General features: G+C 52.4%; 1 protein-coding gene across 5 annotated transcripts in view; it reads right to left on the minus strand.

Moving 5' to 3' along the window:
- Positions 1–1080: 1080 nt before the first annotated feature.
- Positions 1081–17012, minus strand: part of fhip1b (FHF complex subunit HOOK interacting protein 1B) — a 183701-nt gene continuing 167769 nt past the window's right edge. For all 5 annotated transcript variants that reach the window (XM_073044414.1, XM_073044410.1, XM_073044411.1 and 2 more), the window contains 4 exons: positions 15272–16399; positions 11266–11444; positions 7951–8113; positions 1081–2067 (listed from right to left, as the gene is read on the minus strand). In XM_073044414.1, coding sequence (XP_072900515.1) covers positions 1772–2067; positions 7951–8113; positions 11266–11444; positions 15272–16399 — 1766 coding nt within the window. In that variant the 3' untranslated portion in view covers positions 1081–1771. The remainder of the gene's footprint in view (positions 2068–7950; positions 8114–11265; positions 11445–15271; positions 16400–17012) is intronic.

Raw genomic sequence — 17012 nt, forward strand, 5'->3', positions numbered from 1 at the left:
ACGGTAATTGGGTGTAACCGGGGAGCGGGTGTACACGGTAATTGGGTGTAACCGGGGAGCGGGTGTACACGGTAATTGGGTGTAACTGGGGAGTGAGTGTACACGGTAATTGGGTGTAACCGGGGAGTGGGTGTACACGGTAATTGGGTGTAACTACGGAGTGAGTGTACACGGTAATTGGGTGTAACCGGGGAGCGGGTGTACACGGTAATTGGGTGTAACCGGGGAGTGAGTGTACACGGTAATTGGGTGTAACCGGGGAGCGGGTGTACACGGTAATTGGGTGTAACCGGGGAGTGAGTGTACACGGTAATTGGGTGTAACCGGGGAGCGGGTGTACACGGTAATTGGGTGTAACCGGGGAGTGAGTGTACACGGTAATTGGGTGTAACCGGGGAGCGGGTGTACACGGTAATTGGGTGTAACCGGGGAGTGAGTGTACACGGTAATTGGGTGTAACCGGGGAGCGGGTGTACACGGTAATTGGGTGTAACCGGGGAGTGAGTGTACACGGTAATTGGGTGTAACCGGGGAGCGGGTGTACACGGTAATTGGGTGTAACTGGGGAGTGAGTGTACACGGTAATTGGGTGTAACCGGGGAGTGGGTGTACACGGTAATTGGGTGTAACTACAGAGTGAGTGTACACGGTAATTGGGTGTAACCCGAGTTATACATTTACATAATTTTAAGGTGATTGGGGGAAGTATGGGGGGGGGATGTCAGAGGTAGGGATTTTGTTTACACAGGGAGTGACAGGTGCAGGGAACGTGCTGTCTGGGGTGGTGCTAGAGGCAGATACATTTAAATTCTTAGGCGCATGGATGATAGTAAAATGGAGGACCATGTGGGAGCAAAGGGTTGGATTGATCTTGGAGTGGGTTAAAAGTCTGGCACAGCATCGTGGGCCAAAGGGCCTGTACAATGCTGCAGTGTTTTATGTTCTTTGTTGACTAGCCCAGACACGATGGACTGAACAGCCTGTTTGTTGCAATGGACTCTTTCTGTGCCTTGGATGACTACCATTCCAACATTCAGAAGCAGCAGGAAGAAGAGACGTGAATGAACTCCCGGAAACCGATTTTTCTTATAAAAATATTGCAATATTTACATGGCAGTAAACTCTGCCTTACATCATCCATAGAGTGTATGTGTGAATGCAGCACCCGTCCTCCCCAAGGGCTGTCCAACACTGCCCCTCTCCCTCCCTCTGTGGACAGCACACTTGCTGAGGGGCGTGTCTGTTTGCACTATGCCCAGAGAGAGATGTGTGTGTGTGTGTGCGTGTGTGTGCGCGTGTGTGTGTGCCTGTGTGTGTGTGTGTGTGTGTGTATGTGTGCGTGCGTGTGTGTGCGTGTGCATGCGCGTGTGTGTGTGTGCCTGTGTGTGTGTGTGTGTATGTGTGCGTGCGTGTGTGTGCGTGTGCATGCGCGTGTGTGTGCCTGTGCGTGCGTGTGCGTGTGTGTGTGTGCCTGTGCGTGTGTGCATGTGTGTGCGTGCGTGTGTGTGTGTGTGTGTGTGTGCGTGTGCATGTGTGTGCGTGCGTGTGTGTGTGTGTGCGCGTGTGCGTGCGTGTGCAGAAGAGAACCTCAAACAGCCAGGACCCGTGGACACTGATGGAGAGGATCGAGTGATACATTCTGATCCAAGGTGCTGCTGAGGAATTCTGTGGGATGGGGTTCGGGAGTGCTGACCCGGGCCCCTATTGGGAGTGTCATGTCCATTATTCAGCAGTGGTGGAGAGTGGAGCCACCCCCTCTCCCTCGGCTCCCTCACTCCTCCCTGTCTTCCAGCAGAAAGGGTGAGGTGACTGCATGCTCCTGAGCAATGGCAGCCAATTCCTTCAGGAACTCGGAGAAGATGAGGGAGCAGTACACAGCGTTCTTCACCCGAAGTGCCTCGTTCTGCTTCTCGGCCGAGCTCTTGAAGATGGAGCTGCCGGTCAGCGTGTGCAGGACCTGTCCCTCACGCACGTGCTGCAGAGCGAGCTGTGCAGCTTGCCGAGCTCTGGTCGGGCTGTTGGTGTGACGCAGAATCAGCTCCCCCAGCGACGGCTTCCGACTCTTCACTGGTGGGGAAACACAGTGGCTTCAGTGAGGGGCAAAGCGAGGCCATGTGACACACACACACACACACACTATACAAACTCACCATTTTAACGCCCTCTGTGAGCATATATTCATCCTGCCTTGACACATCACTCCCCGAGCAAAACGGAAAAGTGAGGGTAACTGCGCGTTGAGATGGTGTATGAGTGTTTTGTGACAAGTCTGTTTGTACCTGAAATGTTGCTGTTGAGACTGTTAGCGTGTGTTGGGATGGTGTTATGGGGATACGGGGTGAGCAGACTGCAGGTTCAGTCTGTGGTGAGGAAGGCAGATGCAATGTTAGCATTAATTTCAAGAAGACTAGAATACTAGAAGGACGTAATGCTGAGGCTTTATAAGGCACTGATCAGACAACACGGAGTATTGTAAGCTGTCTGAGTCCTTTGGCTCACAATATTGTGACCACCTTTTAATCTACTCCAAGTTGTCATGGAGAGAATGTTTCCTATAGAGGGGGAGTCTAGGACCAGAGGACACAGATAGAGTGGATGTGGAGAGGGTGTTTCCTATAGTGAGGAGTCTAGGACCAGAGGACACAGATAGAGTAGATGTGGAGAGGATGTTTCCTATAGTGGGGGAGTCTAGGACCAGAGGACACAGATAGAGTGGATGTGGAGAGGGTGTTTCCTATAGTGAGGAGTCTAGGACCAGAGGACACAGATAGAGTAGATGTGGAGAGGATGTTTCCTATAGTGGGGGAGTCTAGGACCAGAAGGCACAGATAGAGTGGATGTGGAGAGAATGTTTCCTATAGAGGGGGAGTCTAGGACCAGAAGGCACAGATAGAGTGGATGTGGAGAGGTTGTTTCGTATAGTGGGGGAGTCTAGGACCAGAAGGCACAGATAGAGTGGATGTGGAGAGAATGTTTCCTATAGTGGGGGAGTCTAGGACCAGAAGGCACAGATAGAGTGGATGTGGAGAGGATGTTTCCTATAGTGGGGAGTCTAGGATCAGAGGACACAGATAGAGTGGATGTGGAGAGGTTGTTTCATATAGTGGGGGAGTCTAGGACCAGAAGGCACAGATAGAGTGGATGTGGAGAGAATGTTTCCTATAGAGGGGGGAGTCTAGGACCAGAAGGCACAGATAGAGTGGATGTGGAGAGAATGTTTCCTATAGAGGGGGAGTCTAGGACCAGAGGACACAGATAGAGTGGATGTGGAGAGAATGTTTCCTATAGAGGGGGAGTCTAGGACCAGAGGACACAGATAGAGTGGATGTGGAGAGGATGTTTCCTATAGTGGGGGAGTCTAGGACTAGAGGACACAGATAGAGTGGATGTGGAGAGGATGTTTCCTATAGTGGGGGAGTCTGGGACCAGAGGACACAGACAGAGTGGATGTGGAGAGAATGTTTCCTATAGAGGGGGAGTCTAGGACCAGAGGACACAGATAGAGTGGATGTGGAGAGGATGTTTCCAATAGTGGGGGAGTCTCGGACCAGAGGACACAGATAGAGTGGATGTGGAGAGAATGTTTCCAAAAGTGGGGGAGTCTAGGACCAGAGGGACACAGATAGAGTGGATGTGGTGAGGATGTTTCCTATAGTGGGGAGTCTAGGACCAGAAGGCACAGATAGAGTGGATGTGGAGAGGTTGTTTCGTATAGTGGGGGAGTCTAGGACCAGAGGACACAGATAGAGTGGATGTGGAGAGGATGTTTCCTATAGTGGGGGAGTCTAGGACCAGAGGACACAGATAGAGTGGATGTGGAGAGGATGTTTCCAATAGTGGGGGAGTCTCGGACCAGAGGACACAGATAGAGTGGATGTGGAGAGAATGTTTCCAAAAGTGGGGGAGTCTAGGACCAGAGGACACAGATAGAGTGGATGTGGAGAGAATGTTTCCTATAGAGAAGGAGTCTAGGACCAGAAGGCACAGCCTCAGAATACAGGGGCATCCATTTGGAACAGAGATAAGAAGGAGACAGCAGTGACAAAATGGATGAATTAGTGGCCACGTGGATGTAACTCCATCGTTGTCATGGAGGCATGGTTACACGGAGAACATGATCCTGAACTTGTTCCTGAGAGAGAAAGGCCCTGAGAATGAAGGTGGGCATGCAGGTACAGCGGGCGGTGAAAAAGGCAAATGGTATGTTGGCATTCATAGCAAAAGGATCTGAGTACAGGAGCAGGGAGGTTCTACTGCAGTTGTACAAGGCCTTGGTGAGACCACACCTGGAGTATTGTGTGCAGTTTTGGTCCCCTAATCTGAGGAAAGACGTTCTTGCCATAGAGGGAGTACAGAGAAGATTCACCAGATTGATTCCTGGGATGGCAGGACTTTCATATGAAGAAAGACTGGATCGACTAGGCTTATACTCACTGGAATTTAGAAGATTGAGGGGGGATTTATTGAAACGTATAAAATTCTAAAGAGATTGGACAAGCTAGATGCAGGAAGATTGTTTCCGATGTTGGGGAAGTCCAGAACGAGGGGGTCACAGTTTAAGGATAAAGGGGAAGCCTTTTAGGACCGAGATGAGGAAAAACTTCTTCACACAGAGAGTGGTGAATCTGTGGAATTCTCTGCCACAGGAAACAGTTGAGGCCGGTTCATTGGCTATATTTAAGAGGAAGTTAGATATGGCCCTTGTGGCTAAAGGGATCGGGGGTATGGAGAGAAAGCAGGTACAGGGTTCTGAGTTGGATGATCAGCCATGATCATACTGAATGGCGGTGCAGGCTCAAAGGGCCGAATGGCCTACTCCTGCATCTATTTTCTATGTCTCTATGAGAATGAAGAATGGAGTAAGAGCACCATTCACATCTGAGTCTTTACTGTCCACCCCAAACAGCAGGGTCCTGGCAACCCATTGTTGCCAATTCCCCAATCCTTCTATCAGCACCCTCTGCCCTTTATTCAAATTCAAATTCGCCAGCTCACCCTGGATCCCAAGTCCTTCACGTTCTGGAACAGTCTCCCAAGCAGGACATTACTAAAGTCCATCTCGGCAATGTCTGTCATCCTGTCTTCATCAGTCCTTTGTTAGAGAGTCACAGAACAGAAACAGGCCCTTCATCCATGTTGACCAAGTCCCATTTGCCCATGGCTGACCTACATTCCTCTAAAACTGGGCTCCATGGAGCGCCCTTGGTTAACGGTAGGGGTCCATGGCATAAAGAAGTCTGGGAAGCCTTGCTCTAAACCTTCCCTGTCCACATACCTGTCCAAATGTCTTTTACATGTTGGAATTGTACCCACCTCTACCACCTCCTCGTTCCATAACCCCAGCACCCTCTGTGTGGGAAAGCTTGCCTCCCAAGTTCTCTTTAAATCTTTCTCCTCTCACCTTAAACCCGTATCTGGAGTTTTGGACTCCCCTACCTTGGGGAGATAGCTGTTACCACAGAACACTGTAGCACAGATCAGACCCTTTAGCCCACAATGTTATGCCGACCTTTTACCCTGCTCTAACCTTTTCCTCCTTCATAACCCTCCATTTCCCCTTTATCCATGTACCCTCTACCAGCACCCCAGCAGTGAGTTCCACACACCAACACTCTGCATAGCAAGTTTACCTCTGAAATTCCCCTATTCTTTCACACACCCTTGTATTAGCCATTCCTGCCCTGGGAAAAGTCTTTGGCTGTCCACTCTATCTATGACTCTTATCATCATATACACCCCTATCAAGTCACCTCTCATCCTCCTTCCCTCCACAGAAAAGCCCTAACTCGCTCAACCTTTCCTCGAGACATGCTCTCTAATCCACACAGCCACCTTATACATTCCCTTATGGCAACCCTGATCTCAAACTCCACTGCCTTGCAGTTCTACCCACTCACTGGGAAGGCTCCGGGAGTAAACCCTACAGAAAAATCAGGAGCTGGAGTCCTTAAGGCCGTCCTGCTCTTTGGCAACTCCTGCGACACTGCTGCTGCCTAACTACATATGGGTCTCTGGATTCGTCAGCTGTGTGGAGGGGGGAGCGTGCTGTGCGGGCCACAGCTTGTTCTATATTGTACTGCGCTGGCTTGCAGGGCACAACATCCATGGTCGACCTCGACCAACAGAGGCCCTTAATTTTCTAAACCTTGATTAGGTCGCATATCAGCCCTCTAATCCTGTCTTTCTAAAAGAAGCTAAGTCTTATAATGTTTACCACTGCTGTAAGGGGTGGAGAGATGGAGATACGTCTCTACCAAAGGAGGTGTGAGGTGCTCCTTCCCTCCGTCAGTCTGCAGGTCACCCTTGGGCAAGGTGTAGCACCTGCCTAGCTCCTCGATCGGGGTCACGTGAAGCCGTAGGAGCAGGTGGTGGATGGTCGTACGAGCAGCCGGTGCAGATCACAAGTCCTGGTTATGTGACCACTGACACCAGGCAGACAATCTCTGAAGAGTCGTGATTATGGCTGTGGTCACCCATCTTGTAAAGACACTGCCCAGAAGAAGGCAATGGCAAACCACTTCTGTAGAAAGAATTGTCAAGACCATGGCCAACAACATCATACAGCATGGCAGATAATGATGATGTTGACTGCTGAAGGTTCACAGACCTGCAGCGACCTGGTTAACACCTGACATCTTTCTGAAATAAGGGAACAATACTGGGTGCCCTGCAGACTTCTGGCCTCTTGTCTGTGGCTCCACCTGGCTCCCATTCCATGAGTGGGTTGGAACTGGTCTCTTTTGCTGTTGTTTTGTTACGTTCTGTCAAACACCTTGGACATACTTCCAGACTGTGTGGCAATACCTGCCCCCAGCACAACCTCGGGTTACCACAAACGATGCACTTCACTGAACGCTTCGATGTATACGTGATAAATAAATGAATCTGAATCTTAGGATCGATCTCATCTGACCCTGGAGATTTACTGACCCCCACGCGCCATGCATCTGACAACAACCCCTTCCTCTCCACATTACCCGTCATCTCAATGTCAGTCTCAAAATTCAGAACAGATATCTCAGTGCCTTCACCGACTGGGGTGAGATTGGCAATTCGCAATCCAAGTGGCTCAGTGGCTGAGTTTTAGATATTAAGTAGACCATAAGGCAGGTGTTTGCAACCTATGGTCCACAGACCCCTTGGTTAAAATCATAGGGTCCATGGCATAAAAGTCCCACCATAAGATATAGGAGCAGAATTAGGCCATTTGGCCCATCAAGTCTGCTCCACCATTTTATCATGACTAATTTATTCATTTTCCCTCTCAACCTCATTTTCCTGCTTCCTTCCTGTAACCTGTGACACACTGACTAATCAGGAACCTATCAACCTCTGCTCTAAATATACCCAATGAGAACAGCTGCCTGTGGCCATGAATTCCACAGATTCACCATCAGCTGAAAGAAATTCCTTCTCATCTCTGTTGGAAAGGGATGTCCCTCTATTCTGAGGCTGTGTTCTCTGGTCCGAGACTCCCCACAAAACCTCTCCATATCCACTCAATCTAGGCCTTGCAATATTTGATAGGTTTCAATGAGATCTTTTAAACTCCAGTTTCACCCAGAGCCATCAGTCGCTCATAAATTAGCCCTTTCATTCCCTGTATCATTCTTGATAATCTCCTCTGGACCCTCTCCTTTCATAGAGGAGACCAGAACTGCTCACATTCTCTAAGTCTGCCAGACCAACACCTCAGCATTACATTTTTTGAGGGATTCGAGATTAGGGGGATCAGAGAGGTGGAGTGGAAACATAGCCAGCTTCTCTCCCCTGGTTCTTTCTGTGGTGCTTTAAGCACACTGTTACACACTTGGCAGCTCACAGTACAGTGCCCTTGATACACCCAGGGCTGAGGACTGGGGCTGGGGACAGGAGAGGGGAGCGAGGCAGAGATGAAGGTTCCAGCCCTCGGGTGCCCATCTCGCTGCCGATCCGGGCTATCTGAATTACCCAAGCTGTCGGAGCGTCGCAGTGGGGGCACCGAGTTGGGGGAGTCAGACCAATCCAGCTTCCCGCGGGCGATCAGGTATTTCCTGGCTTTGTATAACATCATCGGGAAGTCCTCCTGAGATGCAGCGAACACCTCGATCTTGTTCTTGACTGAGCCAAGGACCTGAGGGAGGAACAAAGCCATGTCAACATAATGTAGGAGCTGATGTGAGCACGGGCAGGCGCACCCTGCAGGATCATGGTGCTGGCCCTGTGTCCCACCACGTCCACGGGTGAGAAGGGGATGGGGCAGAGGTGGTAGAAATAGCAGGTGGCTTCATGCTCCAGCTGTTGTTGGGCTCTACAAGGTCCCAACCCCCCCTTTATCATTCCACGCTCCCCCCACAGTATGACTCTCCCTCAGTACTGCCCTTTCTTTTAACAAAACTAAAAGTTTACTTACACAAAAAGCAAACATTCAGTATTTACAAAACACTGAATAATTCAAATTAAAATATGATTACTACAGTCTATAAAACAGTCAATACCCTGCGGAACCCATCGCTCCTGGAAGTCCCCCCCATGTGCCCATTGCGACTGTGTGCTCCCTCCCCAAGGACAACCGGGCACGAACATACCCTCGGAAAAGGAGCAGGCAGAGCCTCCGCTTTCCACCACCCAGACCCGTCAATGGTCATCTTGGCCAGGCCCAGGAGCAAGCCCACCGGGAGATTCTCCCCACGACCTGACCCTTCTGTACCGGGTGCAGGTATATGAGGAGCACGGGACGAAAGTGCAGCCAGAACTTCGGCAGCAGCACCCTGAGAAACTCAGACAGGGGCTGAAACCTCTCGCATTCCGTGTACGCGTGGTACACTGACGCCTCCCGGCCACAGAACGGACAGATGGACGGGGTGTCAGTGAACCTGTTGTACGGGACTGCCCAATGCAACACCTTCCACCCCAGGTCCCCAGTGTACGGGGAAGCACCCCCGCATAAAGAGATTTCGATGGGGGACCTCCTCCGCTGCCTGACGGTAACGTGGATTGCTAGGGCGAATCCGGTCGGCAGACGAAGGCGAGGAAGTGAAAGGTGAGCAGGAGCAGCCCGCACAAGAGACGCTTCGGAGCGTCACTGATCGACATCGTGGGCATCCCCGTGAGACGGCTCACGTTGTGTGGGACCCTCTCCCACGTGGTATCCCGAGGCCTGCGTCCGACAAGCACTTCCGGCCCATCAGGTGGTGGTGCAGCCGGAACCCCTCCGCTTCCCTGCGCGCCCCCTCTCCCCCGACACCCACAGGATCCAGCAGCCAGAGTACCGTCCAACAGTGCAGGAGCGCCTGCCCAGATGAGGCCAGAGGCCAGACCCCAAACCCTTCACAGTTCCTGATAGAAACCATCCGCCAGAATTTGCGTGCCCTCCTGCAGGCAGTGCCCCGGTGGAGGAAGTATGTTGCCAGTGCATGCCACCTCACAGGCTGGTCACAGTACAGGTACCTCTGCAGGGTCCTGAGGCAGAGAGCCGCCAGCTGGGTGTGCACGCACACCGATGACGCACCGCCCTCCACGATCGAAAGACTCAGGACTGCTGCAGAGACCCAATGCCTCCGATTGCCCCAGAAGAAGTCCACCAGCCTCTCCTGGGTCTGGGACACGAACGCTGTGGGTGGTGGGTGGGATCAATGCAGCCAGCCAGCACCACACCATGGAGGTGACCAGCTGATTGATCACTAAAGCCCTCCCCCAGTACGAGAACGCACAAAGCAGGCCCAACTAGTACCCCAGCTGGGCAGAGATCTTCGTCTCCAAACCCTGCCAGTTTGCCAGCCAGGCCTCCTCTGTTAAGCTCAGGTAGACCCCCAAGTAGAGGAGGGGTGTGGTGCTCCACGCAAATGCCCTCAACCCCTCCGGTAGGGAGTTCACCTGCCACTGACCCACCAAGAGGGAGTTTCGCATCCTCTGCAAGTCAGCACGGTCGGTGACCATAAAGAGGACGTCATCAGTGTAAGCCGAAAGGATGAGCTCCATGTCTGGTTCGTGTAGAACCAAACCCGTTAACCTCCTATGGACAGGGCACCCCCTCCCAAAGCACAAGGGCGCTGTCAAGGACACAATGACCTTCATGTCTGGTTCATGTAGAACCAAACCCGTTAACCTCCTATGGACAGGGCACCCCCTCCCAAAGCACAAGGGTGCTGTCAAGGACACAAAATGTGCCCTGAGCCCAAATGCTCGCAGAGTCCCAAAGAGGTACTCGTGGTTCACCCTATCGAACGCCTTCCCTTGGTCGAGAGAGAGAGAAAGTCGACAGACAGACCGGCCCCCCGGTACAGGAGATCAGATCCTGGACAAGGTGGATATTGCCCTCGATCAACCGCCCCAGGACCATGTAGGACTGGTCAGGGTAGACAACTTCCGCCAGCACTGAGCCCAGACATTGGCCATCGCCCGGGCAAAGACCTTGTACTCTGCGCTGAGGAGGGATGCTGGGTGCCAACTCCGCAGGATACAGAGATCCCCCTTCTTTGGCAGCAGGGCCACGACTGCTTTGTGCCCTCAAAGGGGCTTCTCACCCGTCGCATGCTCTCCCCCAATACCCCTGCATAATCAGCCCCTAGGATGCCCCAGAAGGCCTGGAGAAACTCCACCATGAACACATCTAGTCCCAGGAACTTGCCTCTCTGCAGCTGGTTGAGGGCACTGGTCAGCTCCACCAAAGATTAGCAGTGCGTCGAGCCGATCAGCACCCCCAGTGCTGACTCTCGGCAAGTCCTCCCACAGAGCCCTGTGTGCATCCTCACTGCACGGGTCAGGTGAGATTAGAGCCTCATAAAAGGAATGGACTTCCGCAACATTTCTCGTCGGATCCATGAAGGAGGAGCCATCCTCTGCCAGCAACTCCACCAGCTGCATGAGGACACCCCTCCCCCTCTGGAGAGAATAGGAAGGCGAGGCGTGGTCCAGATCCTGCAGCGTCTGGACCCGCGACCTCACGTAAGCGCCTTGGGACCTCTCGAGCTGCAGGTGCCTCAGTGCCTCCTTCCTCCGCTGGTACTCATCCCAGAGGGGCTGGTCCCCATCGGTCAGCCTCAGCCGTGAGTCCAGGTCGACCAGCTCCTTCTCGAGCCGATCGATCCCGGACATTGGCTGCTTGGCTGACCTGTCAGTACCACCCCTCCCACAGTGTAGCACTCCCTCGGGGCCCCCTCTATTAGGAAAATATGCCCGGTTATCCACTTCATCAATGCCCCTGTGCACCTCGATCAAGTCACCTCTCACCCCCATCAGGCTCAGCCCGTCTTTGCTGGTGGGGCTCTGGCCTCTGCAGCGTACCTGGATGAGGGACTTGACGCTAGGTTGGAAGACCATGTTGGTGTTGAGTAGGAAGGAGCGGAGCAGGGGCTGGGGGTAGCAGGCCAGCTGAGCGATGATCCCGGTGAGCAGGAAGTTCACGTAGAGCGAGTTCTGCAACATGTTCTCCAGCTTGGCGAAGAGCACGGCAATGAACGAACCTACAGTGGGAAAGAGAGGGAGCAACATCATAAAGCCAGAGCAACACTGGGTGTTTTTACAGACCACCCGACAGTAACAGGGACAGGGAGACAGATCCTGGAAAGGTGTAATAAAAACACGGATGTTGTGGTGGGAGATTTTAACTTCCGAAATATTGATTGGCATCTCCCTAGAGCACGCGTTTAGATGGGGTGGAGTTTGTTAGGTGTGTTCAGGAAGGTTTCCTGACACAATATGTAGATAAGCCTACAAGAAGAGGGACTGTACTTGATCTGGTATTGGGAAATGAACCTGGTCAGGTGTCAGATCCCTCAGTGGGAGAGCATTTTGGAGATAGATGCAAAACTGGGCTGAGAAGTGGCAGATGGAGTTCAACCCCAATAAGTGTGAGATGGTTCATTTTGGTAGGTCAAATATGATGGCAGAATATAGTATTAATGGTAAGACTCTTGGCAGTGTGGAGGATCAGGGGGATCTTGGGGTCTGAGTCCAAAGGACGCTCAAAGCAGCTGCGCAGGTTGACTCAGTGGTTAAGAAGGCATACGGTGTATTGGCCTTCATCAACTGTGGGATTGAGTTTAAGAGCTGAGAGGTAATATTGCAGCAATATAGGACCCTGATTAGACCCCCCTTGGAGTACTGTGCTCAGTTCTGGTCGCCTCACTACAGGAAGGATGTGGAAGCCATAGAAAGGATGCAGAGGAGATTTACAAGGATGTTGCCTGGATTGGGGAGCATGCCCTATGACACAGGTTGAGTGAACCCGGCCTTTTCTCCTTGGAGCGGCAGAGGATGAGAGGTGACCTGATAAAGGTGTATAAGATGCTGAGAGGCATAGATCGTGTGGATAGTCAGAGGCTTTTCCCCAGGGCTGAAATTGCTAACACGAGAGGGCACAATTTTAAGGTGCTTGGAAGTAGGTACAGAGGAGATGTCAGGGGTAAGTTATTTATACAGAGAGTGGTGAGTGTGTGGAATGGGCTGCCAGTGACGGTGGTGGAGGTGGATACAATAGAGTCTTTTAAGAGACTCCTGGACAGGTACATGGCGCTTAGAAAAATAGAGGGCTATGGGTAACCCTAGATAATTTCTAAGGTAAGGCCATGTTTGTCACAGCATTGTGGGCTGTAGGGCCTGTATTGTGCTGTAGGTTTTCGATATTTCTATGACAAAGGGAAGAGGGAGGGAGGGGAGGGGGGAGAGGGGAGAGGGGAAGGGAGAGAGAGAGAGAGAGAGAGACCCATCATCATGAAATCAGGGTGACACAACAGGGAACAGAGGGAAGAGGGAGAGAGGGAGGCATCATCAGAAAGTCAGAGCGATACAACACAGGAAATGACAGGGTAGATTGGGGAGGGAGAGAGTAGTTTAATTGGTCAATGGGTGTAATTGGGCTTGTGCTGTTACAGTGCAGATTCTCTGAATAAAATCAAATCAACAAATGAGGTAACTGTGTAAGGTTTCAGGCTGGGACATTGTTGTTTTATTTAGACACCACGGAACAGGCCCTTCCACCCCCTTCAAGCCGAACCACCCAGCAACCCCCCGATTTAATCCCAGCCTAATCACAGGACAGCGTACAATGACCAACTAACCTACCAACCAGTATGGACTGAGGGAGGAAACCCACAGTCACAGGGAGAACGTACAAACTGCTTACGGGCAGCGGAGGGAGTGTTCACGGCGGGTACAATAGGATCTTTGAGGAAGAACTTGGGTGGGAATATAAAGGGGACGGGTGTCAGCAGTTCAAGAACACGGTTCATTCCCCCACCCCCCCATCTCGGGGGGAAATAATTGCTGGTCTTGCAGGTAACACAAGACCTTACAGTGGAGAGAAGGGCTGCTGTGAGCCAGGGTGTAGTGGTGAGCAGCTGAGTTACTGGAGGGTACCAGGACCTCTGGCCAGTCGTTCAGACACCTCGGTTGACCACTGATCACCAATGATAATATTGTGAGCAGCAATGATGTGCTGGCATTGCAGAGGAAGTTCATAAGAATAATTCCAGGAATGAAACTCTTAATATATGTGGAACGTTTGCTGGCTCTAGGCCTGTACTCGCTGGAGTTGGAAGAATAAGGGAAAATCTCAGTGAAACCTATCAAATATTGAATAGCCTAATTCTGCACTGACATCTTATGGTCACACAGGCAGGAGTTCAGGGTCAAGAAATTACATAAGTCCTAAGTTCTGTCCCAAAGCCTCGTCACTATGGAGGCTGAGAGATCATTGGGACCCGCTGGATGGGCACGGTGGTCAGCATGGATTGGATGGGCTGAAAGGACTGTCAAATCTGCTGCATTGCTCTGTGACTTTCTAAACCATTTCCCCCAATCTACCCTGCCTGTTAGTTCATCCGACTGTTTGTTATATGTTGTCACTTTGAATAAATCCAATCAATGCACACTCGTCCAAGTGGCTATTAATGATATCCCTGAGTATTGTTTCTAGAACTGAGGTTAAGCTGACTGCTCTGTCGTTGCCGAGCTTCTCCCGACACTGTCTTTTTGAGCAGAAGTGGGAGCGGAGAGCAGCGGCCTCGGATCTACAGGTTATGGCAAGGTTTCTGCAATGTCCTCCTGAATTTCCTCATGAAGATTAAAGAACGTAGATCTGAAACGAAAGCAGAAGATGCTGCTGGGAACACTCAGCAAGTCAAGTGGCATCGGTGGAGAGAGAGACAGAGTTAATGTTCTAGGTCCAAGGCTCTTTATTGGAATGGGTTATCCATTTGGACCAGGGGATTTATCCATTTTACCTTCTGCTCCTTTCTTCAGGCCATTAGACCCCAGACAGAGGAGCAAAGCTAGGCAGGTCTGCTCCACCATTCCATCAAGGTTGACCTTCAACACCCTGTCTAACCAAGAACCTATCAACCTCTACTTTAGATATATCCAATGACTTGGTCTCCACAGCCGTCAGTGGCAATACAGTAAATTCTACAGATTCATCACCCTCTGGCTAACGAAATTCCCCCTCATCTCTATTCTAAAAGGCAATCCTTCTACTCTGAGGCTGTGCGCTCTGGTTCTAGACTCTTCCACTATTAAAAGCATCCTCTCATCGTCCAGTCTATCTGGGCCTTTCAATATTTTGTACGTTTCCATGAGATCTTCATTCTTCTGAACTTCAGGGAGTATGGACTTAGAATCACCAATCTCCTCAAACATCAATCCTTTCATCCCTGAATCATTCTGATGAACCTCCTGTGGACCCTCTCCAATGCCAGCACATCCTTTCTTAGATAAGGGACACAAAACTGCTCACCATACTCCAGATGTGGTCTGACCAATGCCTTGTAAAGCCTCAGCATTGCATCCTTTCTCTCAAAAACATTACTAACATTGCATTTGCCTTCCTCACCATTGACTCAACCTGCAAGTTAACCTTTAGGGAATACTGCACATGGACTCCAAGTCCCCTTGCACCTCTGACTTTTGAATTTTCTCCCCATTTAGAAAATAGTCCACACCTTTATTCCTAACACACTTCCTGACACTGTACTCTAACTGCCACAGCTTCGCCCATTCTCCCAATCTGTCAAGATCCTTTTGATGCTGCAACGTGACATTCCCTCTTACAGTCATCGCCCTGAAAGTTACTACTCCAAGAGCTTCTTATCTGCTGACACATTCACTGAGCAGTGCACAGAGTCCAGGTACAACTTCCACGCTGTGAGAGTCTTTACCTACAGCACCTCCTCAGTTCCAGATTCCAGCCTCCCTCTGGAGGGCAGGTACCTCCTCAGATGCTCCCATACTCCTCACCTTAAACCTCAGCCCTCTACTCCAGACCCGTCACCGTGCAGCCAGACGCTGCTCTTACCTGTGGAGGGCTGGTCTTGTGCTGGCTCAGGGAGATGGCCGCTGACAGGCACCTGTGCCTGGACTCTCGCTAAAGTCCTACTCCTGGGGACCAGCTGGCAATCATCGTCCTCGTCTTCCTCTTCCTCTCCGTCCTCATCCTCCGCCTCCTCCTCAGTGAGTGGGTCCCCTCCGCTGGCAACCTTCTCCTCCGCCCGATTCCAGCCTCCCATCTCAGCCTCCATCTCCAGCAGCTCCTGGGAGAACTTCTCCACGTTGAGGCCTCTGCCGTTGGCTTCGGCCGGAGCCTGGTCCAGCAGCTCGTCGATCAGGCTGTCGAGGGACTTGCCGCCTGCCAGTGTGTCCAGGCCAGGCCTGCTCCCTGCCCGGCACTCCTCCTCCCCACCCTCCGCCGATGATATGTGGGACTCACAAGGACCTCCACTCCGGCTGCCAGTCACCTCCCTCCTGGGGTGGCTTCGCTGGGGCCTGTCTCTCCGTACCTTCTTCACCGCCAGGCAGTTGTCGGCCCGCCCAGGGACCCCCGGGGCGCTGCTGCTCTCGCCGTTCAGCAGGGAGACCCTGCCCAGCTGGTCTCTCTCGGGCCTCAGCCCCCTGCCCTTTATGGAGGAGGAAGGAGTGGCAGCCTTCACCCTCTCCCTCCGCAGACTGCGCTTCTTGTTGCGTGGCGTGACACTGACCCAGTCCCCATTTTCCAGGGGCTCCGGTCTGAGCTGGCCCTGCCCCGGGGCAGAGCTGGTCCGGGTCCGATCTGCTCCGAAGTGGTCCATGTGCAGGCGGATGGCGTCGACATCCTCCGGGAGGGGCTGAGCGGAGAGGGGGTCCGGTTCCTGGCCGTCGTACGGAGCCGACCACCTGCCGCACGCCTGGACGCAGAGGTCGATGTGCCTGCGGGCGTCCCGCAAGTACTCCAGGTAGTTGGAGTCCAGCTCGGACACCTCGTCCCATCGGCTGTGGGCGGGGCTGCAGGTGGCGGGGTCGCTCGGAGCCTCGCCGGGAGACCGGGGAGGAATCCCTCCGTCTGAGCCCGTGCTCTGCTGTCGCGAGAAGAGGGAGATGCGGGAGGGGGTCGAGGGTTTTGGCACGGCGGCCGTCACTGTGGATGTGTCAATACTCGGGCTCCCGTGGGCTGTAGGAACACAGGGGCTGTATCAGTGCAGTGACGGTAACAGTCTACACACTCACACACCACAACCCTCCCACCCACACCTCAGGTCCTACAGGAACACAGGGGCTGTATCCGTACAGTGAGGGGTAATCGGGTACACAGGGGCTGTATCCGTACAGTGAGGGGTAATCGGGTACACAGGGGTTGTATCCATACAGTGAGGGGTAATCGGGTACACAGGGGCTGTAACCGTACAGTGAGGGGTAATCGGGTACACAGGGGTTGTATCCGTACAGTGAGGGGTAATCGGGTACACAGGGGCTGTATCCGTACAGTGAGGGGTAATCGGGTACACAGGGGCTGTATCCGTACAGTGAGGGGTAATCGGGTACACAGGGGCTGTATCCGTACAGTGAGGGGTAATCGGGTACACAGGGGTTGTATCCATACAGTGAGGGGTAATCGGGTACACAGGGGCTGTAACCGTACAGTGAGGGGTAATCGGGTACACAGGGGTTGTATCCGTACAGTGAGGGGTAATCGGGTACACAGGGGCTGTATCCGTACAGTGAGGGGTAATCGGGTACACAGGGGTTGTATCCGTACAGTGAGGGGTAATCGGGTACACAGGGGC

Source organism: Hemitrygon akajei, chromosome 4 (genome assembly GCF_048418815.1).
Source record: "Hemitrygon akajei chromosome 4, sHemAka1.3, whole genome shotgun sequence".
NCBI lineage: Eukaryota > Metazoa > Chordata > Chondrichthyes > Myliobatiformes > Dasyatidae > Hemitrygon > Hemitrygon akajei.